Below are 24,494 nucleotides of genomic sequence, written 5' to 3'. Positions count from 1 at the left end.
TTTCTACTGGGTCATCTGTTCATCATTTACCACCTGTGGCGAACGCTGCTGCTTGACTGCTCTAATCACCCTCTTCTCCGTCAACGTGAAGCTCTGAGACGCGTTTTGTTGTTGTAACATGAGTAAGAATTATTCTACTCATCTATGAAGCGCACACACAAAGCGTGAACACATTAGTATTCCAGCTAGCCTCTGTATTTCAGACACCCTTTGGACAGAGCTGTCTGCCTCACTCTGTTGTACGCAGACCCCACCTCCCACGGCTGAGCCTCGCCGCAGCCCCTGTGCACCACCTCCAAGCCTCCAGCTTCAGCTGCCTCCCCCTGTGCACATTCTGCACCTTCCCACCCTTGTTAATGAGAATTAATGGCCAGTGGTCTAGTATGGAGTGTGCGGACGTACGTGAGGTGGCATCTAAACACTGTTTTGACAAGGCTGGCTTTGCCTGACCCCCCCCCCAGACAATGTTGCAGAGCACAGGAGCAAAGCGCAGCACTGTGCTCAGCCGTAATTACAGCGCTGACAATCCTGTCTGACATTTCATATAATCACCTCACCCCCGAGAATACAGACTGTCCCTTTGTGGCCCACGGCTTAATCAAGACCATGTAAACATGGCTGCGGTGTATAGCCCCCTCCTCATCCCACTCCCCGCTCTCTCTTCACTCCTCTGTCAGCGTTGCTTTCATGGTGATCATGTAAGAAGCGGTGCTGACAGTCTCTTGATGTAGTGTGTGAACACGGAAGGCCTGGGGGCGGTGTGAATCATGTCAAACCAACATATTGCACACATGCCCACACCTTAAATTGTCATGAGGAATTTCATGTTATGCATGCATACCATGGACTGTATATAAGAAGTGGACGTAGTCACCATGATGTCACCCATTGGATTGTGGACTACGGTTTTGAAGCCTCAAGTTTGGCATTTTGGCCCTTGCCATCTTGGTTTAATGCTGTCATATTCTTAGTTTTTGCTGTTGCCATCTTGGTTTAATGCCATCGCCATCGTGGTTTTATGCCGTCGCCATCGTGGTTTTATGCCGTCGCCATCTTTGTTTTTGACAGTCGCTATCTTGGTATTGTGGTTTTTATGCCATTGCCAAGTTGTTTTTTTGTAACCAGAAGTGACACTAGAGGGTGGAGCTAAGGTCAACCGAACACTGAATAAGACATTTTTAGGTGACCAAAATGTAACAATTAACTTTCATGAAGTGAAAACACACTGTGAAAGGGTTAAAGTTCTAAAACTCCCAGACCGGACAAACGCCATGGTAGCGACCTGACAGTCATAAGGTAGCCACGCCCTAAAGCATCCCCTGCTTTATGGTCTATCTGACTCTAAATGGGACCATCATTTACTAAATGAACATCATGCTGTATTGAAGAAGACTTGAAACTAGTGATTGAGACCATAAACTCATGTTTACAATGTTTACTGAGGTGATAAATCAAGAGAGAAGTAGGCTCATTTTCTTATAGACTTCTATACAACCAGAGGAGTCGCCCCCTGCTGGCTGTTAGAAAGAATGCAAGTTTAAGGTACTTCCGCATACAATTCCCAGACCCAGAGGTTGCCGTCTGATGCATACGCTTGTGCAACATCAATTTACATATATAATCTTGAAAATATCTTTGACACAGCTCCGATGCTGGAATGTCATGTTAATCACAATCTTTTTTTCTTTTCTTCAGGGCGGTCATCTGCCAATTGCTATGCAATTATGCAAATCAAAATCCCATGACACACACACACACACACACACATTGAGAGTGGTGTTGGAGGTAGGGGGGAGGGGGGGGGGGCTTTGCTTCTATCTGTAGCCTCCCTAATGAGATTGATGTCCCACCATCTATCAGTGTGGGAACTGCCAGGGAAGAAGCCCAGCATGCAGGGACACGGCACATAACTCACTATCTCATAGGCTCACACACCACAGGGAAGGGCGAGCTAGAATTTAGTTAGAATTTCCCTCTTTCTGTCAAGGCTAACTCTATTTCTCTCTGTCTCTTTCTGTCTCATCGCTCTTATCTCGCTCTCTTCCTCACAACTACACACACACACACACACACACACACACACACACACACACACACACACACCGTCTAATATAATTCCTTTCCTGTCTTCTAAAAAGTTGCCCCATTTTACACATCCTGCAGGCTCAGGCTCCACAAAAGGAAATTTGCAATGAAAAGTTTACCTGGAAAATGTCAGGCGCGTTTCAGGACGGATTCATCACCGCAGTGAAAGGAATTGGTTGTTTTGCGGTGAGGCCGGGGCAGAATATGGACATTATGCAATAACTGGATGTTTATTAGCTTCATAAACAGATTCACAGCAGACTCGCAAGTTTTGTGTGTATATGTGTGTGCGCGTGCAGTGCATGTGTGATTTGTTTGAGTTTGCACTTAAATCACGATGCTCCCAGAGTGTTCGTGTAATTACCAGCAGTGAGTGACGTGCTGTCGGACACATTGTCACTGTGCCAATGTTGTTATGATGGAGACACATGGCAATTTGTGAGAAAGCTTTTCAGTTTCTCTGGCTCGTTTTCACACACACATGCACGCTTACTCATCACATAGTCCGTGTCGGCACGTAAACCTGTGAACTTTTAAGACGTGCTGCTCATCTATAGATTTAATGCCACTTTATGTAATATAAAAGCTGAATTTTATACCTCACTATTTATTGTTAGAATACAACTGTGTAATGTGCTCAATTGGAGGCAACAGAAGCAATTACACTAATTAGGCCATTAAAGATATGTTTCTCCATTTCCCTGTCCATTACCCCTTGTCAATCTCTCTCCTCTGTTTTCCCACTGTCATCCCTACAGCGGAGGAGCCCAGTAGGGGAGCGCGGGTCTTCACGCGAGATCCGTCTCAGCTGCAGGGCTCCATCCTGCAGACGGCGCTCAGAAAAAGCCCCCAGGGCTTTGGGTTCACCATTATAGGAGGAGACCGACCCGACGAGTTCCTTCAGGTCAAAAACGTTCTTCCAGATGGGCCTGCTGCGCATGACAACAAAATTGCCTCAGGTATGTCTTCCCCCACAGACCCCAGACTGTTTATGGTAAATAGACTTGCATTTATATAGCGCTTTTCTAGTCTTCCGACCACTCAAAGCTCTTTACACTACATGTCAGCATTCACCCATTCACACACACATTCATACACTGATGGCAGAGGCTGCTAAGGTGCCATCTTTGTCCATCAGGATCTAATCTAAATACTCATTCACACACCGATGGCTTTGCCTTCGGGAGACATTTGGGGTTAAGTGTCTTGCTCAAGGACACATCGACATGTGACTCAGAGCAGCTGGGGATTGAACCACCGACCTTCCGATTGGTGGACAACCTGCTCTACCTTCTGAGCCACAGCTGCCCTTTATGAAAGTGATCTCCATTATCTTGACTGGCTTAGCTTCCTTAGAGCCATCCTACATGTTCAAAATGCTATTGAATTGCTAGAAAGAAGAGTTAAGGAGAGACAAACAGGCTTTTATTACTTGTCTAAACAAAACATAATCTAGTGTCGCATTCACGCATAATGTTTGCATGGCATGTACGCCTATGCACACAGTGACACTCGACTTGGCATCCACATACTGTACTGTACATAATACCGTTTCATGTACCCCGAGTACACACATTTAGAGAACAGGTTCTTTAGCGTGAATGGCATATTGCTTGATCAAGTTTCAGTGTTCAGTGGAGCAGCTCTAAAAATAGGAAACTTCTGTCAATAAAGCACATGTTCATTTTATGGTTGACACCCGTATTTTATATGCAGTCATATATAACAGATGTAATAGTCCTGCAAAGGCTGCTGGGTGACAAAGCCTGCCTATCTGTATGATGTGTACATGCAGGAGTTTAAGTAGAGGAACTAAGATACCCCCAACCGAGGTAGAACAGAACACAACCATGTTTTTTTCATAACTTTAATCTGTCTAATTTTTTAAATGGATAGTTATGTCAAAATATTTTTGAAACTAGAAAACCTAAGGAATCCATTGGTACCAACCATGTCATACTAGCTTGTCGGGAAGGAGGCTAAATAACGGTTACACAAAATTGTGGTGAGGAAAAACTTTCATGGCCATTTTCAAAGAGGTCCCTTGACCTCTGACCTCCAGATCAGTGAATGTAAATGGGTTCTATGGGTACCCACGAGTCTCCCCTTTACAGACATGCCCACTTTATGATAATCACATGCAGTTTTTGGCAAGTCAGCACACTGACATGCATTCAAACAACACAGACATGTATGCTACATGTAGCTTTGCTAGTCTGCTTTCTATAGACCATTTCATAGTTGTAAACCTTCCAAATGTATCCCAGTTTATTTCCTGTTGCAGTGTCTTTGAATGACATCAGCTGACAGGAAGTAAACAGAGATCCAAGCTATTGCAATTCCATTGAAGCGGTCTATAAACTCACTAGCACTACTTTAGTAGCACCCGCATGTCAGTGGCTGAGTAAATTCCCTTTTATTACACATATAAACACTGTAATCACATGCATGGTGATTGTAGTAATTAGAATTACTGTTAGAGAAGTGCTTCTGGATTCACATTACAGTCATATCGATTGCATTGAAAGGTCTTCCAGCCACAGCAGTGCTGCTGCTGCTGCTGCTGCTGCTGCTGCTGCTGAGAATCAACGTGAACGTAGAATACAAAGTCATTGTTTTCAATGTTTCAGTTCCATTGGGAAGGAAGGTAATTGATTAAACAAAAAAATTAATGTAATTATTAGGTAATAACAGGAAGTACTGAACTGTGTAACATTCTTCTGGATTGAAGACTTTCTGACTACAGGCCTGGAGACTTTATTTATGCCAAGGGTGAAATGTTTTTTAAGTTTCTGAGACTTTTACCCACAATATTGTTTTGTGGATGGTTATTTATTAGATAAGTCATTAGAGATATGTGTAGTGGGTTCTGAACAGGCACTGCATCGTGATATGGAGCTCATTTCAGAGTGAAACCTTAGCTGTGTTTGCTAGGAGAGGGTATTGATTGTGTAGGTGGGCTGAATTCTCCACTGGGCTTTCAGCCAGCGAGCCAGTCAGCAATTCAGCCGGCCATCCATCCAGGCCTGTATCTCAGCCAGGCCAGGTGTGATGAGAGTCCCCCTCCCCCTTATAGGGAGATGAAAGGAGGAAGAGGAGAGCGGCATGTCAGTGATCTTGTTCTATTTTATACTCTCGCTCGCTCTCTCCATCCACATTAACATCTTTGAATTTTCTGAAGAGCAGAAGGAGAAACAGATTCTACTTGTGCAATCCAGCTCCATAATTATGACTTTATTGTGATAACTTTGTCAGCGACATTAGTGTTTCTTCTTTTATTTGCACTTGTGTGCTGATGTAGTGATCACAGTCCCCACTGTCAAATTTAACAAATGTTTCTTTTAGGGATGTCAAAGTTAACGCGATAACGTGTTCACGCAAATTCATTTTAACGCCACTAATTTCTTTAACGCATTAACACAACTGATCTTTCTTCTTCATAGGTGGTAGCGGGCTCAGTTTTAGAGCTAAAGTGAAGATGCTAACATCACATTAAACTAGAAAACCTAAGGAAACTTGTCAGGAAGGAGGCCGAATAACGCTCCAAACTTGCGCTAAATTTTGGCGAGGAAAAACTGTCATGTCCATTTTCAAAGGGGTCCCTTGACCTCTGACCTCCAGATATGTGAATGTAAATGGGTTCCATGGGTACCCACCGGTCTCCCCTTTACAGACATGCCCACTTTATGATAATCACATGCAGTTTGGGGCAAGTCATAGTCAAGTCAGCACACTGACACACTGACAGCTGTTGTTGCCTGTTGGGCTGCAGTTTGCCATGTTATGAATTGAGCATATTGTTTTATGCTAAATGCAGTACCTGTGAGGGTTTCTGGACAATATCTGTCATTGTTTTGTGTTGATTGATTTCCAATAATAAATATATACATACATTTACATAAAGCAGCATATTAGCCCCCTCCCATGTTGATACGAGTATTAACTACTTGACAAATCTCCCTTTAAGGAACATTTTGAACAGATAAAAAATATGCGATTAATTAATCGCTATTAACTGTTTTAAGTGATTAACAGCCCTAGTTTCTTTGTTCTTTTAGGTGACGTGATTGTGGACATCAATGGGGCGTGTGTGCTGGGGAAGACTCACGCTGATGTGGTGCAGATGTTCCAGACCATCCCCATCAACCAGTACGTGGATATGGTCCTGTGCCGGGGCTACCCCCTGCCTGAGGACTCCAGCAGCAGCGAGGAGGCCTCAGGAGGCCTCTCCACCTCCAAGGACACTTCCCCTTCCCCCTCAACCTCCACGCCACAGGACCCCCACTACACAGTCCCAGACGGAGGAACCCTCTCCAGGCAGACTGCTGCCGTACCACCCATGACCAACGGAGGACGTCACCACCACCATCCTCACCAGCACCACCACCTTCCTCACAACCAAGAAGGCCCTGACCCCACTCTGCTACAGCCGGAGCTGGTGAGCGTGCCCTTGGTGAAAGGCCCCGGAGGTTTCGGCTTCGCCATCGCCGACTGCCCCCTGGGCCAAAAAGTGAAGATGATCCTGGACGCCCAGTGGTGCCGCGGCCTGTTGAAGGGCGACGTCATCAAGGAGATCAACAGACAAAACGTCCAGACGCTGAGCCACTCCCAGGTGGTGGACATCCTCAAAGACTTTCCCGTGGGCAGCGAGGTCAACGTTCTGGTGCTCAGAGGAGGTGAGTTGGCAGAAACGAGAGTGGAAATGTGTTCACTGAAGCTGCAGGTAAGCCTGCAACATGGAACTAATCCTCAGAAGTATGTCGCAGCTGGCGGGGGTTACAGTGCTGACGCTGTGACATCTCTTCTGTTAAATCGCTGCTGTCTGTATTAATCTACTCAGGTTACTGTTCAGACAACAAACAGGTGTTAGTGCCCGGAGATAGTCTGGAGCTTTAGTCCCACGCTGCTGAAATCAGTTTAATCCCCACACAGCTTTGTGTCGCCTGTAGTCTGTCCCTCTATCTTACTTTCCCTTCTCCCAAAAGAAAGCAATGAATGAAACAACAGAGGTGAGAAGCCCACCTGCTTGCATTTGAAATGAATTTCGTTAAGGTACAGTGAAGGTTTTGGCGGCATCAAGTGGTGAGGTTGCAGATAACGGCTCATTCTAAGCTAACGAAAACACAATTCTTATTTTCAGTTGATTATACCCTAAAGAAGACATACTTTTTAACGCCTGTTTAAGTGATTTTATTTATTTTTTTTTATTTGATTTACTTTTTTTTTATTTGATATTCTTTTTTTATATGACTTTATTTTTTTAATTGTTTTTCTTTTTTATTGATTTTTTATGAATTTTTTTATATTTTATTTTTTTACATGATTTTATTTTTTAATTCAATTTTATTTTTTTATTGATTTGATTTTTTGATGATTATTTTGATTTTCTGGAGGGTAGCCTAAATTGATAAGAATGTAGGATAGGCATATATAAGCATTATGCTTCTGTCTGTGCCTTTTCAGTCATATTGTATACTAGATTGTATATACTGTTTATATTTATTTTATCGTGTAATGACTGAATAAAAACTACTATTATATTATATTCCAATTTCTGCCAATAGATCCCCCTAAATGCTACACACTGGCCCTTTAAGAGAGAAAGCAACATTGTTAAACTTAGTTGAGTTGAGATTTAGCGCAACATGTTTTAATCTATAAATACCAGGGTGGACTGTGGTTTTCTGGAGGTATTGCTTGGACACACAGATTCTCCCGATGTTAAATAAAGCAATTTCACGCTCTCTGGTCCACACCAACTCTGCATCATGCACCATGCACCTTCACCAAACAGGGAGGAAGTCATGCTTAGTCACGTGGTGAGCTGTGCTGGGAAGGAGAAGAGAGGTGGCAGTTTTCAGTGATTCACTCGTTGCTCAGAGAGAAGGAGGGAAGGAGTGCATGGTGGGTAATCATTGCCCTTCTTCTTACTTGAGGCGTTCACTGATTCGAAGGGCTTGTTCCCTTTTGCCTTTACTGCAGTGCAGTAGCCTAGATTCCAGAGATCAGTGTTGCACCCACATATCAGATGTACTCAGCTGGGCTCCGCTCTGAGCTCCCGGGGCTTGTCCCTTGTGTGTGTGTGTGTGTGCGTGTGTGTGCGTGCTCTGCTGTTATTAACTAATTATTTGCCCATTTGTGCCAGCCTTATATGGATTCTTTTGATGGTAGGTGTGCATATGCAGGGTGTGTGTTGCTGCTTAAAAAGGGGCAGGAGATCACAGCTTTCCAGGACTAAAAAGAGCATCACCGCAGGGCTTCCCTCAAGTCACCCATAAACCAGGATTAGGTTAGGCTTTGCTCCCAGCCAGCGGCTAGAACTCCCTTCCGATGACAGCAGCAGAGAGATGAAACAGGAAATGATTTGGCCCTGATCCCTGTTCGGGATTTAAATCTGGAAATGAGATACAGTACCCTCTCCCGTGGGACATTAACTGCACTCAGTTGCACTCGATGATATGATATGAGCAGGTAGATACCTTCAGTACTTTTGCATTACTAATATTTGAAAAGGAATTAATCAAACTTATTAAAAATGTATCCGAAACCCACCCCATTCAGTAAATGTATTTAATTCTGTTGATGTCATCAAAAAGTGGTTATTGAAAGCTACAGACTGCAGATATTTCCAGTGTTCTGGTAGTGTAGCAGACAGCTGGCAGGTTTAACCCAGAGTAGTGCATGTTTCCCATGGCCTAGGGTCACCTCTGTCTCCCATCCTGTAGTGACATGGAAGCCATTTTTGCAACTGGAGTATACTGCCCCCTACTGGTTGGATTACACTGTGACTCACTGACAGCAGAGAGGAAAGCAGAGTGAGGTTAAATGAAAAGAACTACAGTAGGACCGTCAATTGCTTAAAATAGTTAATAGCAATTAATCACAAATGAATCACAGTTTTAATCTGTTCCAAATGTACCTCAAAGGGAAATTTGTCAAATATTTAATACTCTTAACATGGGAGTGGGCAAATATGCTGCTTTATGCAATTGTATGTATATATTTATTATGTAAATCAATTAACAACACAAAACAATGACAGATATTGATCCAGAAACCCTCACAGGTACTGCATTTAGCATAAAACAATATGTTCCAATCATAACATGGCAAACTGCAGCCCAACAGGCAACAACAGCTGTCAGTGTGTCAGTGTGCTGACTTGACTATGACTTGCCCCAAACTGCATGTGATTATCATAAAGTGGGCATGTCTGTAAAGGGGAGACTCGTGGGTACCCAGAGAACCTATTTACATTCACTGATCTGGAGGTCAGAGGTCAAGGGACCCCTTTGAAAATGGCCATGACAGTTTTTTCTCGCCAAAATTCAGCACAACTTTGGATTGTTATTTAACCTCCCTCCTGACAAGCTAGTATGACATGGTTGGTACCGATGGATTCCTTAGGTTGTCTAGTTTCATATGCTGCCAGTATCTTCACTCTATGGTGATCTAGTTGTGTTAACGCATTATTATCGCATTCAATTTGACAGCCCTAATAGAAACAAAAGATGTTACTGAGTGAACTGATAAATTCCCAATGTACTTATTATGACATGGTTGGTACCACCGGATTCCTCACGTTTTCTCATACGATGTCAGTATTTTCACTTTAGCTTTAAACCGGAGTCCGCTACAATCTAAAAAACGCAAGTTGCGTTAATAAAATGAGTGGCGTTAAATCTAATTTGTGTTAACGGGTTATTATCGCGTTGACTTTGACAGCCCTAAAAACTTCAGTTCTAAAAAACCTATAGGCACTATTACTTATTTCACTAAGTGACTGAAAACAAAGTGCAGAGTATGTGTAGAGGATGTTCAGTGAAGCACCACACTGGAAGCCAACAGGTCAGTGCAGTGAAGACAGATAGATGAACAACTCATCCTTTAAGCTTTATGTTTGAATAGATGTTTGTTGTTTTTCTTAATGAATTGAATGTAACATCCACCTCTCTTTCTCCTTCCAGGTCAGACATCTCCTGTGAAATCCCTAAAACCAGTAAGTTGAAACAACTCTTTTTAATGTTTCTTCCATTTCGTAGGATGAAACAAAGAATGTACTGATGATAAAACTGCAGCTGAATTATTCAACAGAAAAGGTTCTTAGCTTGGTTACCGCAAGCACCACTTAGTGTGTGTGTGTGTGTGTGTGCTGTTAGCTACATTATTCAGTGAGCCCACATTAGCCAGGCTGTTATTTCTGGAACTGCATGTGGGTAAATATGCTGGCTCCTGGCAAACAGCAACTCAACATCCCTCTGCGTATGGGTGTTTAAGATGATATGCCATGTTCAACAGCTTGTTCTTGGGCTGCTCCTCCATGCTGCACTCTCAAAATAGAGAGGCAGCAACAGGCTTACTCATACTGTTTTATTGGTTTAATACAGGATTACAATGTGTGGTTGCACTATTTTTGAAAATGAAGGCATGTGCAGGAGTTTAGGATTGTCATTCTGGAGGGTAAGCCCACCTTAAAGGGATAGTTTTGTAGTGGGGTTGTATGAGCTACTTATCCATAGTCAGTGTATTACCTACAGTAGATGGCAGTCAGCACGCCCCCAGCTTGGTGAAGCAGACGGGAGTTACCACACGGAAGCAAAGCAATGTACTGCTGTGGACGGGGCTGCCAGCAAAACGTATTTTAGCCACCTAAAAGAAAGGCTCACCTAAAATGATCAGTATCAGTTTAAGTGTACGCTATATTTAGAATATTTTTGGCGGTTTACCTTGCCTTATATAGGGGTAGAATACATTTACAGTGTTCTTAGAAGTATGTTTTCTGCCTTGCAGTGCACAGCTCCCATGTCCCAAGGCATATCCCAGCCTACTCCTCAACAGGCGCTTCATCCCGCAGCCCAGCAGGCCCCCCATCCAAGCTCCCAGCCCATCGCACCGCCACAGCGTCAGGAGATGAACAGCACAGAGGCCCTCGGTCAGCCCGAGGCGGCCCCCAACCCGCTCCCTTTCCCCACCAACACCCTGCGCTCGTCTTCACCCAAACCGGACGCGTCTGAGCTCTACCTCAAGTCCAAGGCCTTGTTGGACAGCAAGCGTGAGTGTACACCATGAAATTCATGAGCGGTTTTCACCCCCCCTGGCTCAAGCCCCTGTTGAAAGGGGCCACCCTCTTGATACTATTCAACATGATCTTGGATGCGTGTGTGACAAGACTAATGACATAATGCCGCCGTGTTTTTGAGTTGTGCGTCCCATTCTTGTGACCACGATATGGATAGGTACACCTGGACGGAATTTCTTCAAACTTGGCACAGATTTATAGCGTGTTAAAGCAGCTTAGCAAAATAGACCAAAATATTGTGCAAAAAAACTAAAGAGTACTTTTCAATACAAAACTTGGCAATATACAAGAATTAGCAATAAACAAAATTTAGCAATATAAAAATGAGCAATTAACAAAATGTCACTGACTCAGAGGGGGCTGGTTGTACAGCTGGTAGGAAGGACCTCCTAGAGCGGTCCTTTTCACTTGGACTCGAGGATGAACTGAACTGATTTTGGTTGTTAAAAGGTCAAAAGCCAAGGTCACTGTGACCTCACGTCCGTACCATTCTTTTGAACAGGATATCTCTGGAACATCTGGAAGGAATTTCTTCAAATTTGCCACAATTTTGAAGAAACTGGACTCAAGGATGAACTGATTAGAATTTGGTGGTCAAAGGTCGCTGTGACCTCACAAAACATGTTTTCGGCCATAACTCAAGAACTCGTATGCTAATCAATTTCACACAAAAGTCTTTAACTTTTGGACAGACATGGATATAAACTGCAACTTGACTGGTTGGTGGAGGCATACAACCGTGAGGCGGTAATTGTAGCTTATCTAGAGGGGTGTAACGATATGCTTTTACTACGATACGATTTCCATGGTTCCGATACGATTCAGGACGATATTTGGCTCATCTAGAGCGATACCATACGATACGATTCAATGATTTGAAATCGATACAGTAACTTTTTTTGCCAAAAATTCAGTCAGTGTGACTGTGAAATAAATATGTGATACTGGACAGAGCAGGTCAGGATTCCTCAAAGCTTTTCTTGTTAGGGAATCAGGGATAAATTAATTATGGATATAAACAAGTAAACAACGATTAATGGCAGAATTATTCCTGTACAAACGCTGTTTAAATAATCTTATTATAGTAATCAAATAGTTCACCTATAGTGTTCATTTGGGGTCTTTTCATACCTGAAAACATCTGGAAAGACATTTTAAACTATGTTAGACTAACGTTAGTTGAGTTTCTGTTTAGTTTTTTACTTTACTCCCATCACTTGTCGTGATACTTTGCCTCGCGGACCGTCTGCTCTCCTGTTGGATACGTGAGGCTGATGCTGCGTTCACATACAGTAGATATCATGACGGGGGGAAAGGAAAGTCATTTTCTCTGAATGAAAAACCGACAGCGCACGGGGAAAGCTCCTGTGGTTGAAGCCGCTCCCTGTCTCCTGCAGACCGCTGCTCATCTCCCTCCAGCCGCTACCTGGTGAGAGAGGAGGAGTCATGGATGCGCGCTCACGCTGCAGAGCGCAGAGCTCGGGCATGTCTGGAGAACTGGAGTTACGTTTAACATTTCTTTACTAATACTAATTCATATAACGTTTGTCGTCCTTAAATACAAAGTGCAAATTCTTAATATCGATACAATCGATTTTTACGTTTCAAATCGATGTTATATTGATATACGTCTCCCGTGAAGGATAACTTGTCGAGTACCTATCGATGTAGTTGTATTGTAGGAATAGAAATCGATACATCGATATAGTAGATGAATCGTTACACCCCTACTTATCTAGCAATCATACAAATTATTGTCAAAGATAATGATGCCCACAAGAGTTTAAATTGATGTTTTAAAATGGCTTGTTTTGTCTGATCAACATTATGTGGTATTAAATGTACAATAATATGAAACAGAGCAAAGGTTTTCTGTTGATCAACTTATCCATTCATCAATTTTTAATCATTTATTTGCTCTACTTGTGAATTTAAATCATTTCATATTACTTTAGGGCATTTTATCTGACAAAAGAAAGCTAAAGATGTTATCTCTTATCTAAGCAAGACATTATAAAATATTATAAACTTTTAGATATTTGAATCAAATATTTCTTTAAACTTGCTGGCCTTGACTGCAGGCTTACAACCACTGCATTATATATTACCCACATGCCCGATAAACACAGAACATACAAACCGCATAATTCATGGGTCTTGTCTTCATGGCGAATAAGAAACGTTCCCTACTGTCCTCCTCTCTCTGCAGCTCTTAACACCAAGGACCTGGATGTGTACATCAAAAGGAACCAGGAGTCCGGCTTTGGCTTCAGAGTCCTCGGGGGCGAGGGGCCGGATCAGCCGGTAGGTACCGTAGCAGCGGGTCCAGCCGTTTACAACCAGGCTTGATGGGCTGCTAGAATCCCAAACCCTCAGATACTAGACCACGGCAGTCAGACACCAAGCAAATCAATATTTGAGCTGCATTCAGTTAAATAGCTGCTCTTGCTGCAGGACAATGGATTGTCAAAAAAACAACAACCGTAGGAAACGCGGCATCAGATGCTCAAAGCAACTTAACCTCAGACCGACTTTACTGTCTTTCAGAGGCTGTAGCAGGCTCAGGTTAAGCTACTGGTATCATATGAAACTAGAATCCATCATCACCAACCATGTCATACTAGCTTGTGGGGAAATAGGCTAAATAACGCTCCAAATTAGACTAAATTTTGTCGAGGAAAAACTGGCATGGCCATTTTCACAGGGATCCCTTGACCTCTGACCTCCAGTTATGTGAATGTAAATGGGTTCTCTGGGTACCCACGAGTCTCCCCTTTACAGGCATGCTCACTTTATGATAATCACATGCAGTTTGGGGCAAAAATGCAGTATGAATGTGTTATTTTTGACTATTCTAAAAATGGTATATTTGAATATTTCTGCATACTGGGGTCCCTAAACAGTCTCCGAATTACATAAGTTGGATATGACTGTAAAGCTGACTCTTTTGGATCCAATGAGCCCAACTGTCACACTTGACCTCTCTGTATAAAATGACCTGTGGTGACCTCTAGGATAATCACAGCTTCATGAAACTTTACAGCCACAAACTGGAGACCTAGAGCATTCAGAGGACGGATGGATCAGACTAGAGACCTAGAGCATTCAGAGGATGGATGGATCAAACTAGAGACCTAGAGCATTCAGAGGATGGATGGATCAAACTAGAGACCTAGAGCATTCAGAGGATGGATGGATCAAACTAGAGATCTAGAGCATTCAGAGGATGAATGGCTTTCCTAGCTAGATTGACAATAAGGGGTTTTCTGAGCAGTTTACTCAACAGAAGTGCTCGCCATCCAATCACCAAAAAATGCAATTCTTGCAGAAATCTCAAAATGTCAAAAGTTTTTGATCCCAAATCACAGCATGGCTTTTTCTATGGTGTTCCTCAAGGTCTTGGTGTCTTAATGTGGTATTTTGGAGGGATAATTATAATTTTTATCAATTCTCCAGTGGTAAAAAATGGTTAAATTTAGCACCAAATCTGTGTAACAAATGGTATCAACACAAAAATTGCTGCAGCAACTCATGAAACATAAAAAAGCATGTGAATGACCATCATATGCTGCTATCATAATGATATAAACCCTTGTACACTTTCACAATTTATTTTAATTAATTCATGTTTATTTCTGATTCATGACTGGAACAACTTGACACACAGTGTTGAGCTGCATCTGAAATTAATCTTCAGGTTCCAGCTTTCAGATGATGTACACCACTTCTATTTGACATCTACTGTTGATCTGCTATCTCCCCTAAAGTCCCCCTGTACTCCCCTAAAAAAGACAAACACAGTTCTAAAGAGGGGTTAAAGAATTTCAAGTGATTATTTACCATAATGCCAGTCAATCCTCATGCTTGTGTCAAGCTGTTTCTCTCGTATCCCCTTGCTTCCACAGGTGTACATCGGTGCCATCGTGCCGCTCGGTGCCGCTGAGAAGGACGGGCGCCTGCGGGCGGGGGATGAGCTGCTCTGTATAGACGGCGTGCCGGTGAAGGGCAAATCCCACAAACAAGTGCTGGAGTTGATGACCAACGCCGCCCGTAACGGCCAAGTCATGCTCACAGTCCGCAGGAAACTGACACACTCGGGTAGAGTCTGCTTTTGAATAATGGGCTCTACGTTTCTCTGAGAGCACTCAGTGCTTTTAAGCACGACTTCTTGCTTTTACTCCTTGTGTTTAGATCCGTATGCTGGAGGAGGACCTCTGAGCAGAAGCTTTGATCTGGGATTTTTAAAATCTAATCCTTTTAAATTTGTTCTGGGTGACTTCCTGGCGGATAAATGAAGTTCAGTCAAAATTGACTTTTACTGTAGGATGTTATTCTATGCAGACACTTTCCTGAATAGAAAAGTAAAGTTTTGAAAGAGGATGCCGTGTTTACTTTAATGACAGGAAAGTGAATGAAGTATTTTCACCCACCAAAATAGAAAACTGCAAAAGTGGCTTTGCTCTGTGTTTATCTGCCGAGGCTGATGGGAGCTGTTTGAAGGCCAGTGAAGATTAGATCAGCTGGTAGAGTTGATTTACATCTCAAAGGATGAAACCGAAAAAAAAGAATATGCTGAGTTTTCTTTTTCAACAGCACAAACCCCTTCTGCATTCAGGCTTGTTTACCCCCACAAATAACCACCCCGTGAATAGTAGCAGCACTTTTTGAAATGACTTTGGATGTGATGTATTGCAACAACAGCTTTGATCGAGTCGCAGAAATTAAGCATCAATCATGTAGGGGTTTATGCTTTCAAAGCAGGGCTTTAGAGAGAGATTCCCTGATGCCGGCTGACAAAACGGGGAGTCAGCAAAGTGAACTAAAATGAAGAGAGATGGAGGTAGATCAGCGTGTCGTATGAATAGCAAATTGTAAAGGGCTTTCATCTCAAGTGTAGAGATGGCAGTCTTGTATTTCATGTGTGCAATAAATGCAGCAAAGAGGCTATCTTCAATAAAGCCGCTGTGCTTTGGATTCTTTTTGGAAGGATCTGAAAACAAATTGGGAACATTTTGATGAATAAATGCTCACGGATTAAAGTGTATGTCAGCTCAAAATAAACATTTATGTTGGTGAAAGTGACGAATTGTAATGTCATTTACCATCTGAGCTGACCCTCGATGGATAGACGTACCAGTATCATCACTAGATTGATGGGATTCTGTAACCTATTGAGAGGAGCTGTTCCTGTAAGCAATCCCCCTCATGTTTCTGTGTCATTTGTCAGATGGCGAGGAGGAGGAGAACGGTCAGCAGCCCCAGCAGGTAGCGTCCGCCCTGGTCAACAGCTCCCCCAAGATGCCTCGTGCAGACGCTCCGAACGCAGTCCAGCCCGCTCAGTCCTCTCGACCGGAGTGCTTTGACGTCACTCTGCAGCGCAAAGACAACGAGGGCTTTGGCTTTGTCATCCTCACGTCGAAGAACAAGCCCCCACCTGGAGGTCAGACATTAAGAAAAACACATCTTATATACAACCTTTTGAAAAATAGTGTTATATAAAATAAATAAGGTAATTTAAAGACTTAACGGAACAGTGTGTTACATTAGGGGGATCTGTTGGCAGAAATGGAATATAATATTAATAAATAAGAATCACTGTGTTATCGTTAGCTTTGTATGAGCCGTTTATATCTACATGGGGAGCAGGTCCTCTGCATGGAGCCGGCCGCCATGTTTCTACAGTAGCCCAGAACGGACAAACCAAACACCGGCTCTAGAGAGGGCCATTCGCGTTTTAGCGCCATCAAAATGTTAGTTTGTCTTTGGTTGTGACCTTCAAAACTCATGGCATTCCCAACAGATTCAGCTGTACTTGGGTTTAGTGCTAGCATAATAATAATAACTTGGATTTATATAGCGCCTTTCAAGAAGCCCATGGACGCTTAACATAGACATAAATAAACACAACAAACTGAACATAGCAGTAGCTAGAGGCCATAGGCCTTAGTGAAGAGGTGGGTTTTGAGAAGTCTTTTGAAGCTGTCCAGAGATGGGGGGTTGCGTTTTCTCATAGACTTCTATACAACCAGACTTCTTTTAGCAACCAGAGGAGTCGCCCCCTGCTGGCTGGTAGAAAGAATACAAGTTTAAGGCACTTCAGCATTGGCTTCACTTTTCAGACCTGGAGGTAGCCCACTGGGTGCTAATTAACAAATGTCAGCATGCTAGCACGCTAAATTAAGATGATGAACATGTTAAAGAGGACATATCATGCTCATTTCCAGGTTCATAATTGTATTTTGGGTTTCTACTAGAACATGTTTTAATGTTAAAAACACATTATTTTTCTCGTACTGTTTGTCTGAATATATCTGTAATCACCCTCTGTCTAAAACGCTCCGTTTTAGTGCCTGTCTCTTTAAACCCCCCTCCCAAAAAAGCCCAGTCTGCTCTGATTGGGTTGCGAGAAATATATGGTGCACCGTTGCAAAGGTAGTTCTCAAGTTGTGGGTGGAGATACTTAGATGGGGGGGCGGTATGATCTAATGATCCTGCATGTGACATAGGAAGGGGAGCTGAACCTGAATGGCTTGTTCAATCACATGTTTTCTGATCTTGGAAGCCCACAGAAAACTGACTGGGTCGTCTTAAATCACAGTTTGTGGGTTGGTAGGAACTCCAGATACCCAAGTGTGTGTGTGCACAAGCACTGAAACAGTGAGTTCTTCATGATATGTCCCCTTTAAGCATGAAACATGTTAAACATCAGTAAGTAAACACTGTTAGCATGTTGACGTTAGCATTTAGCTCACAGCACTGCTATGTCGAGTCCTAGCCTCACACAGCTGGCTTGGTTGTAGTCTTGTTTTTCACCATTTTGTCTGTTTGTTTGTTTTTTTCAAATGTAAGGACATCATTCAATGAATTAAGTTTTGTAAATAGGCATACTGTATATCAGATAATATCCTGTACCATTTCATTCCATGTTTTTACAGTGGAGCCATGTATCCTATTGATCCCAGTGACTCCGAAAGACTGTACAATGCTGAATTGAAAAATGCTATCTTGATTTGGGGTTACTGACACAGTGCTGCTCAGATAAAAAAAAAAAAAAGCCCAGGTTGTCATGTCTGTGTTTCCCTGTTTCAGTCATACCTCACAAGATTGGCCGTATTATTGAGGGCAGCCCTACAGACCGCATAGGTCAGATGAAGGTGGGAGACCGTATCTCTGCTGTCAACGGCCTGTCCATCATGGAGCTGTCTCACAACGATATCGTCCAGCTCATCAAGGACGCCGGCAATGCTGTCACCCTCACTGTTGTGCCTGAAGATGGTAGGTCTCAGTCTTGTGAAGCTGATTTCCACAAAGAATATCAGGAGTATTTTTCTGGGAATAAGATATCAGGGATGTTGATGCACAGATTTGCTTTGTGGCGTTCAGTAGCAGATGCACAAGATCTGCGCCTCGTACTAAATGGGTGTGTTGTGTTTTCACAGACAGCACTCCTCCATCTGGAACAAATTCAGCCAAGCAGAGCCCTTCGGCGCAACACAGAGCTATGGGCCAACAGCCTCCCAGCTATCCAGACAGGTACACGAATATATACACACATGCAAGCATTCACTCAAGCTTTCCAGTGTCCCTCTCAAACACTGAGTCCACCGGAGACTAAGTCTAATACAGGTCCTGCCACTTGAACCACAAATCAGCCCTAAATCCTCTCAAAGCAGGCTCTGGTTTGTGCTACGATGTGGCCCATTAGCATCTCTTGTGGTCCTTGTTATCCAGAAAGACAGAAAATCCCCCCCGTGGTCACTGTTTGGATGGCGAAGCAAAGAAAAAGAGGCCCATTAACAGAGAGTCTCTCTTCCTCTTTGATCTTCCTTTTTAAACAAGATTACCTGTGTCAGACTTTTTTTTAATCCGTTGCCGCAGCAGCATAATTTTTCGCCCTCACCCGCTCCGTTTCGCTGCCTATATCAGCATGTGTTCCCCCTTCTCCTCATTTAGCCCTCTGTCCATTCCTCGGCAGCGCCCTGCCTCCCTCTGCGTCTAATCTCCAACGCATGCCCTGGGTCAGCCCGGGTTGGATATGAGCTGAGGCTGTCAGCTCGGCTGCATGAAGTGTGTAAACTCCGCTCCACGCCAGAGCTGCTGAGAAGGCCTAGACTCTTTTAGATAGCGTGTCAGCACAGCCAAGTTCCCACAAAGGCATTGTAATGAGCTCTGCGAAGCATTAAAGTATGCCCCCGTTATCTTCCTGTATGAGAAACATGGCTCTCTGAAGGATTTACATAGATCTGTGTTGTATAATAAAAAGCAACAGAAAGAGGCTCCCGCTGCTGTGATATAGGCGTGGCAGTGTGCGGATCATACTGGACACAGCAGAAGGGGAGGAGAACGAGACCTATTCTCTGCTCTCTTCAATATGTGCTGTAGCTCACACACAGGCATTACTGCCAACATGACACATACAAGATGGTGGAAGATTATACATAGCACAGTACTGACTGCATACACTTTTAGGCACAAGTTTCCCCACAGATCGTATGGAAACACATGCTGAAATTGAACCTTGTAATAATTTTTCTTTTATTGTTTCTCCAGACTGTTAAGACTATTTCAAATGCTATTTATGTGCTGACATTCAATTCTCATCTCAAGAAGAGATATTGTGCCATATTGTTATAAAGGGGACATATCATGCTTTTTCAGTGCTTGTGCACATCCATTTGGGTATCTGGAGTGCCCACCAACTGAAACCGAAACTACAACAAAAATAAGCAGTGGAAAATATTTTTAGTAAAGTGAAACTAAATAAAAGCTATATCCTTTAAGAAAAACTGAAACTATATTGCCTGGGTTAAAAACGAATAAAATACGAACGAACGTAAATTCATTTCAGTTTGAGGTTTTCGGCTATAATATATCACCACTGAAAAAAGGAGACGGCATGAATTTCCGTTAACTCTTGTAACATCTAACCACATAAATTGAACAGACTTGACCCTCCAGGAGATGGTGCAATTGCTTCACTAAAGTAGCGGGAAGATTAAACATTAAACATTATGGTCATTCCTACACAGTTCTCCAACCATGTGTTTTGTATTTATATAGCTACATACTTCTGAGACATTAGAAGTGGCCCAAACAAAAACTAAAACTACTGTAAAACTAAAACTAAACCTTTCTGAAAAACTAAAACTAGCAAACACACTCTGAAAACTAACGAAAGCTAAACTAGAATGAAATCGAAAAGTCAAAACTAAAACAAAATAAAAACTAATTGGGTTTTTTTGTGGGCTGCCTAGATCAGAAAACATGTGATTCGACAAGCCAATCAGATTTGGCTCACCTTCCTGTCTTCAGGAAGGGGTCTTAAAGAGACACGCACTAAAACGGAGGGTGAATACAGGTATATTCAGACAGACAGTATGAGAAAAATAATTGATTGATTGAAATAAAGCATGTAAACATGTTTCAGTAGAAACCCAAAATGCAACTATGCACCTGAAAATTAGCTAAATATGTCCCCTTTAAAACATGACTAAATATATTTCAAATCTGCAGTCACATTATAATGTGTGTGTGTTTGGTCTTTTATGGGGTAGGAACGGTGACACTGAGGTGAGGAACTCTTTCCCACCAATAGAGATGGGAACACTTGGCCTGTCAGGCTCTAAGCAGGTAAGACCATAGCCAACATTATTATGTGTTTCTCAGTACATGACGCTTCTAATTGACTCATTCTGCTCTGGTGCCAGTTTAATACAGTACATTCTTAATCTGAGGGTTGTCCTTTTAGTTCACTGGACTAAAATATATATCAACCAGCCTGTAACCTTTATGGCATGTTTGTCAAGAAGTGCCCCAGTCTCAAAAGCTTGTATTCTCGTCTGTGAACTACAGGGCTGTTTTGTGGTGGAGCTGGACCGCAGCCAGCGGGGCTTCGGCTTCAGTCTGAGAGGAGGGAAGGAGTACAACATGGGCCTGTTTATCCTGCGACTGGCTGAGGACGGACCTGCTCTTAAAGACGGCAGGATACATGTGAGGTTTTTTTTTTTTTTTTAATAAACTGGGAAATACTACTTGGCACTACTGATAGGTCTTACTTTGGGGTTTTCAAAGTCTGACACTGTGGGCCCTCCCCAGACAAAATCAACACAACTGCACCCAAAGTTAAAATGATTGGATTTTCTACCCTTTTATTATAATATTTTTGTCTTATTTCTATTTGGGGGATAATCATGCTCTAAGTTTTGGAGCTACAGTGCCCATAATTTGGTGCTTTGGAGGATGTATACAGGAAGTATAATGTTGCCATGGAGTGGGTTTGTTTGCGGTCAGCTAGAACTTGTGTGGCACCATTATTAAAAGTATGCCGAATTAACTACTAGTAGTTACTGTTTGCAATGTACTCCTTGATGTTCAGGCAATTAACACTGGATCACTTTGATATTGAAGAAAACTTGAAACGATTTTGATGGAGCGTCTTTTTTTCTATGGTTGCTATGCGGATTAACAGACTTTATACGTGATGGACATCAGATAATGATATCCTTAAGTGTAAGTCACACTGAAAATATGTGCATCATGTCTGTGTGTTCAGATTTTACAGAGTTGTGACTCAGTAAAGGAGTACGATTTCTTACGCAAATTGGGGCAATCGGGCGATAAGGGTTTTAAAGGTATAGTTTGGGTGTTTTGAAGAGGGTTGTATGAGGTACATACATCAGTACATAGTCAGTGTATTGTCTACAGTAGATGACGGTCGACACGCCCCCAGTGTGGAGAAGCAGACAGGAGTTACCGCACGAAAACAAAGCAACGTACTAATGTGGACGGGGCCGGCAGCAAAATGTATTTTAGCCACTTAAAAGAAATGCTCACCTAAAAAAAAATCAATATCAGTGTATACGCTATATTTCGAATGTTTTTGTAGGTTCACCTTGCCATGAGACAGCTATACAGTCTATGTTTCCAAAGGGAAACTGATGAAGTTATCTATGCTCTCACCAAAGCAACCAGACTCCACAGTAATTTTACCTCACCTTGGTTAGTTCGGATTCACCAAAGTCACACAATAACACAAACAGATGGAGGCAGCGGTAGACCAGGAACCCCCGTGTTCTGCCAAGTTTTTTCAATGGAGTCTGGTTGCCTTGGTGAGAGCGTAGATGGATACAACGGCTTCAGTTTCCCATCAGAAAGGGCTGTCTGACGGCGAGGTGAACCGGTGAAAATATTCTAAATATAGCCTACACTTAAACAGAAATTTTTAGGTGAGCCTTTCTTTTAGGTGGCTAAAATGTGTTTTGCTGCCGGCCCTGTCCACAGCAGTACATTGCTTTGCTTCCGTACGGTAACTCCTGTCTGTTTCTCCAAACTGGGGGTGTGTTGACAGTCATCCACTGTAGGTAATACACTGACTATGGATAAGTACCTAATGCAACCCCACTTCAAAACACCCGAACTATCCCTTTAAAATACCTTAACTGCCTCTGTGACTTGTGTGCTCTGCTGCAGCTCCAACTTCTGACCGTGTTGATAAGCGGGCCAAATAAACCTGTCCCTTTCACCTCATCCAGTATTTTCTTTTGTCTCTCCCACTCCGTCTCACCTTCAACTCTCCCGCGCCCTGAGGGGAGGCGTGTCTCGCAGGTTAAAACCTCCGGTCTCACTCGAAAGAATCAAGAACGCAGTCACCATGACGTCCCCCATTGGTTTGTGGACTGTCGTTTTGAGGCCTCGAGTTTAACAGTTTGGCTTTTGCCATCTTGGTTTTTGGCCGTCGCCATCTTGGTTATGTGCAACCAGAAGTGACACAAGAGGGTGGAGCTAAGAACAACCGAATGCTGAATAAGACGTTTTTAGGCAACCAAAATGTTAAAATTAACCTTCATGAGCTAAAAATACACCGTGAAAGGGTTAAAGTAGTAAGATGAAAACACGGACAACTCCCAGACCGGACAACGCCGTGGTAGCGACCTGTCAATCACAAGGTAGCCCCGCCCTAAAGCATCCCCTGCTTTATGGTCTATTTGACTCTAAATGGGACCATCATTTACTAAATGAACATCATGCTGTATTGAATAAGACTTGAAACTAGTGATTGAGACCATAAACTAAGTAGGCTCATTTTCTCACAGACTTCTATACAACCAGCCCCTGCTGGCTGGTAGAAAGAATGACAGTTTAAGACACTTCCGCTTCACTTTTCAGAACCGGACACTGCACACTGCAAAAGAACACTGGAAAGAACAGAAAATGCACTTACTCTTGCTTAGTACATTTTGAAAGAACCCCCCGCTTGTAACATGTAAGAACGGATTATATCTGCACCACAGGTTGGAGATCAGATAGTGGAGATCAACGGCGAGGCCACCCAGGGCATCACACACACTCGGGCTATTGAGCTGATCCAAGCAGGAGGCAGCAAAGTTCACCTGCTGCTTCGACCCGGCCAGGGCTTGGTCCCGGATCACAGTGAGTGACTGCTGACAGCTGCATGCATGCGCACGCATTGTTACCACTGCACATAGATCTACACTATAGCATATTAACCATAGAAGCTTCTGTATGGATATGCTTGATAGCAGCAGGGTGCTGAGTTTCTTTATTCTCATGCATGTGTTGCCAGCTTCTCGACCTTTCTCTCCTGTCATTCTACTTCTATCTGGATCAAGCTCTGTATCTGCTCCTGTTTTCTGCACTGGCACGGCCGTCTATTTCTACCTATTTATCTTTTCCTCCTATAGGTCTGAACTCTTCTTCCACCCTGTGCTTCTACATGAAACCAGAGCATCACTAAAGGCCTCACTGCTTTTCTTGGTCTGTCCCTAATAACCTTGGTAAACCTTGTACTTTGACCTCTCCTCTCAAAGTGATTCATCTCCCAGATTTAAATGTCGCTCTCTGTCCCCTTCCTTCATCCCCCATGATCAATCGGACATAGATCAGTTAGCAGAGTTACTCTTCCCCCTGGAGGGCTGAACCAAAGCAGTGAGTCCTAGAAGAACAAGCAGACCTGCAGGAGCTGCTGGGAGGCTTCAGAGCTCTGCAAGATTTTAAGGGTATTGCAAAAAGCTGTGATGCCACTGAACACACACCACATCCTGGAGGAAAACACCCTGAACTAGATGCTGATCAGTGAGTGACAAGTGGCGAAAGGATCTGTGTGCATTCACTGGCATCAACCTTTCAATCCAAAGGCCACATTAGAATGAATTTCTACAAGTTGTCGCTCCTAGAAATCCAAAAGCTCATTTCAGCACCACAAAGTCCATCACTCTTTTTTTCTCTCTCTGGTTCTCTGCCGCATATATCTGCTCTCAATCACAGCTGCGCAATTCTTATCAGCTTGGGGGGGAAATTGAAACGTCAGTGT

The 24,494-nt window shown here is 43.0% G+C and overlaps 1 protein-coding gene and 1 long non-coding RNA gene across 5 annotated transcripts in view; one reads left to right on the top strand and one right to left on the bottom strand.

Moving 5' to 3' along the window:
- The window catches only part of magi3a (membrane associated guanylate kinase, WW and PDZ domain containing 3a), a 184,764-nt gene that overhangs the window by 156,130 nt on the left and 4,140 nt on the right, over positions 1-24,494 (top strand). For 3 of the 4 annotated variants that reach the window (XM_074642454.1, XM_074642453.1, XM_074642455.1), the window contains 12 exons: positions 2,844-3,044; positions 6,144-6,761; positions 10,053-10,084; positions 10,876-11,137; positions 13,374-13,468; positions 15,070-15,262; positions 16,392-16,604; positions 18,254-18,439; positions 18,604-18,697; positions 20,719-20,794; positions 21,017-21,154; positions 23,455-23,593. In XM_074642454.1, coding sequence (XP_074498555.1) covers positions 2,844-3,044; positions 6,144-6,761; positions 10,053-10,084; positions 10,876-11,137; positions 13,374-13,468; positions 15,070-15,262; positions 16,392-16,604; positions 18,254-18,439; positions 18,604-18,697; positions 20,719-20,794; positions 21,017-21,154; positions 23,455-23,593 — 2,247 coding nt within the window. Of the gene's footprint in view, positions 1-2,843; positions 3,045-6,143; positions 6,762-10,052; positions 10,085-10,875; positions 11,138-13,373; positions 13,469-15,069; positions 15,263-16,391; positions 16,605-18,253; positions 18,440-18,603; positions 18,698-20,718; positions 20,795-21,016; positions 21,155-23,454; positions 23,594-23,865; positions 23,959-24,494 lie in introns of all 4 variants that reach the window. The other variant, XM_074642456.1, reaches the window with a different exon arrangement.
- On the bottom strand, positions 14,773-16,402 carry LOC141771937 (uncharacterized). Its single transcript, XR_012594799.1, has 2 exons — positions 16,267-16,402; positions 14,773-16,154 (listed from the first exon to the last, which is right to left on the bottom strand). It is a non-coding gene; the product is annotated as an uncharacterized LOC141771937 (long non-coding RNA).

The sequence above is a fragment of the Sebastes fasciatus genome, chromosome 8 (assembly GCF_043250625.1).
Source record: "Sebastes fasciatus isolate fSebFas1 chromosome 8, fSebFas1.pri, whole genome shotgun sequence".
NCBI classification, from domain to species: domain Eukaryota; kingdom Metazoa; phylum Chordata; class Actinopteri; order Perciformes; family Sebastidae; genus Sebastes; species Sebastes fasciatus.
The sequence above is the reverse complement of the archived record's forward strand: the minus strand, read 5'-3'. Positions and strand labels throughout refer to the sequence as shown.